This window comes from Aptenodytes forsteri, unplaced genomic scaffold (assembly GCF_000699145.1).
Source record: "Aptenodytes forsteri isolate BGI_AS27 unplaced genomic scaffold, ASM69914v1 Scaffold52, whole genome shotgun sequence".
Lineage (NCBI taxonomy): Eukaryota > Metazoa > Chordata > Aves > Sphenisciformes > Spheniscidae > Aptenodytes > Aptenodytes forsteri.
The window spans coordinates 766,572-768,633 of record NW_008795434.1 but is presented as its reverse complement, the minus strand read 5'-3'; the positions used below and the strand labels follow the sequence as shown (position 1 = coordinate 768,633).

The 2,062-nt window shown below is 65.1% G+C and overlaps 1 protein-coding gene across 1 annotated transcript in view; it reads right to left on the bottom strand.

Annotated features, from left to right (window-relative positions):
- NBEAL2 (neurobeachin like 2) overlaps window positions 1-1,296 on the bottom strand; it is a 26,916-nt gene extending 25,620 nt beyond the window's left edge. The window contains exon 1 of the mRNA XM_019472523.1: window positions 1,242-1,296. Within this exon, the coding sequence (XP_019328068.1) occupies window positions 1,242-1,296 (55 nt within the window). The remainder of the gene's footprint in view (window positions 1-1,241) is intronic.
- Window positions 1,297-2,062: the final 766 nt, after the last annotated feature.

Sequence of the window (2,062 nt, the reverse complement as noted above, 5' to 3'; positions counted from 1 at the left end):
CGTTTGGTTTCAAACATCACGGATAACCAGACCGTGCCAAAAACACGAGCCAAATCCTGCCGCCACCCGCCCCCTCCCCCGGCATCGGTGCAACCAAAGCCAGGGTGTATTGAGTTTGCCGGTTCTCAGCATCCCTCCTCCCCACCCAGTATTCCCCCTTGCACCCACCCGGTGCCGGCGTCCCATCCCGGTGCGGCGCTCACCGGGCCGGTGCCGGCAGCCGCCCCCGCCGGGGCCCGCCCTTTTTTCGGCTGCGGGCTGGCAGAGCCTGTTGGGTGGCTTCTGGGCTCAGCCGGCGCGGTGCTGCCTGGGAACGTTGTGCCGGCACCTCCGTCCCTCGCCGGTGCTGCCGAGAGCTCCAGACCCCCCCAGAAGTGATGGTGGCAAAGCCACCAGGTTGTCACCTCCCTGCCATTGAGTCCCATGGGGTGACACTGAGGGTCCCGGTGGTGGGACCCCACCGGGGTCCCTGCCACCCTGCCAGCTCCCCCGGCTGGCGTGGGACAATGTGGCCGGAACCATCCACGCCATGGCACGGCCACCCCGTGAGACGCCCCTGGGGACGTCCCTGTCCCCTGCCAGCGCCGGCGGCGCAGTGACATGAGCTCTGCCCTATTTTAAAGCCACGAGAGATAACGCATCCACTCCTGGCGCGCAGCCCTCATCAGATCTCACCAGCTGGGGAGCGGGACGATGATGGGGGACGCTGCCACTGAGGTGACACTCAGACCGGTGGCATCACCCGCTGCCGTGGGTTGAAGCCTCAAAACAAGCCTGGGAGCGGGACGGCAAAAGGTTGACGCGGGCCAGGGACGCGTCCTGGCAGCCTTGTTCCTGCCAGGTGCTTGGGGACGCCACCGCGGCAAAGGCCAGCGTGGTTTTGCAGCGTGACCCGGCTGGGAAGGTGACACCGAGGCCCTGCCTCGGCCCTGGTGCCTCTCAGAGGTGGCATGGTCACCCCGTCGGTGTGGCATGGCGAGCAGGCGCACCCCGACAGCGTGGCACGCTCACTGTGCAAGGGCACACACCCTGACAGCATGGCACGTGTCCCCGAGCGGGAGCACACGGCCCAGTGCTGCAGCACGTGACCCCAAGGGAGCGTGCACGCACTGACGGCATGGGACGTGTCCCTGTGCGAGTGTGCACACCCCGGTGGCGATGCATGCATCCCTGTGCAAGCTCACACACCCCAACGGCATGGCACGTGTCCCCCTCGTATGACCATCCACACCCCAACTCACCCTGACGGCGTGGCACGTGTCCCCTTATGACCACGCGTACCCGACAGCATGTCATGTGCGCGCATTTCTTGTGCGACCGTGCACATCCCAACGGCGTGGCACGTGTCCCCTGTACAACCATGCACACAAAACCGCATGGCACGTGTCCCCTGTACCACCACGCACACCCCGATGGCGCAGCACCTGTCCCTGTGCGAGTCTGAACACCCCAACAGCGTGGCACGTGTCCCCATACGACCACGCACACCCCGATGGTGCAGCACCTGGCCCTGTCCGAGTGTGAACACCCCTATGGCGTGGCGCCTGTCCCTGTACGAGCGACACCCGACGGCATGGCACGTGTTCCCCATACGAGTGTGTACATCCGTGTCCCCCGTATGACCACGCGCACCTTGACGGTGCAGCACCTGTCCCTGGGTGAGTGTGAACACCTCGACGGCGTGGCACCTGTCCACGTATGACCATGCCCACCTGACGGCATGGCACGTGTCCCCGTACCACCACACGCACCCCGATGGTGCAGCACCTGTCCCTGTCCGAGTGTGAACACCCCAATGGCGTGGCACGTGTCCCCGTATGACCATGCACGCCTGGTGGCACGGCACGTGTCCTTTGCAAGAGCTTGCACACCTTGACGGCGTGGCACGTGTCCCTGTACAACCACGTACACCCGCTGGCATGGCATGTGTCCCCTGTATGAGCACGTACACCCCAATGGCGTGGCACGTGTCCCCGTACAACTGTACACACCTGACAGTGCAGCACCTGTCCCTGTGTGAGTGTGAACACCGAAATGGCGTGGCACGTGTCCCTGTACCACC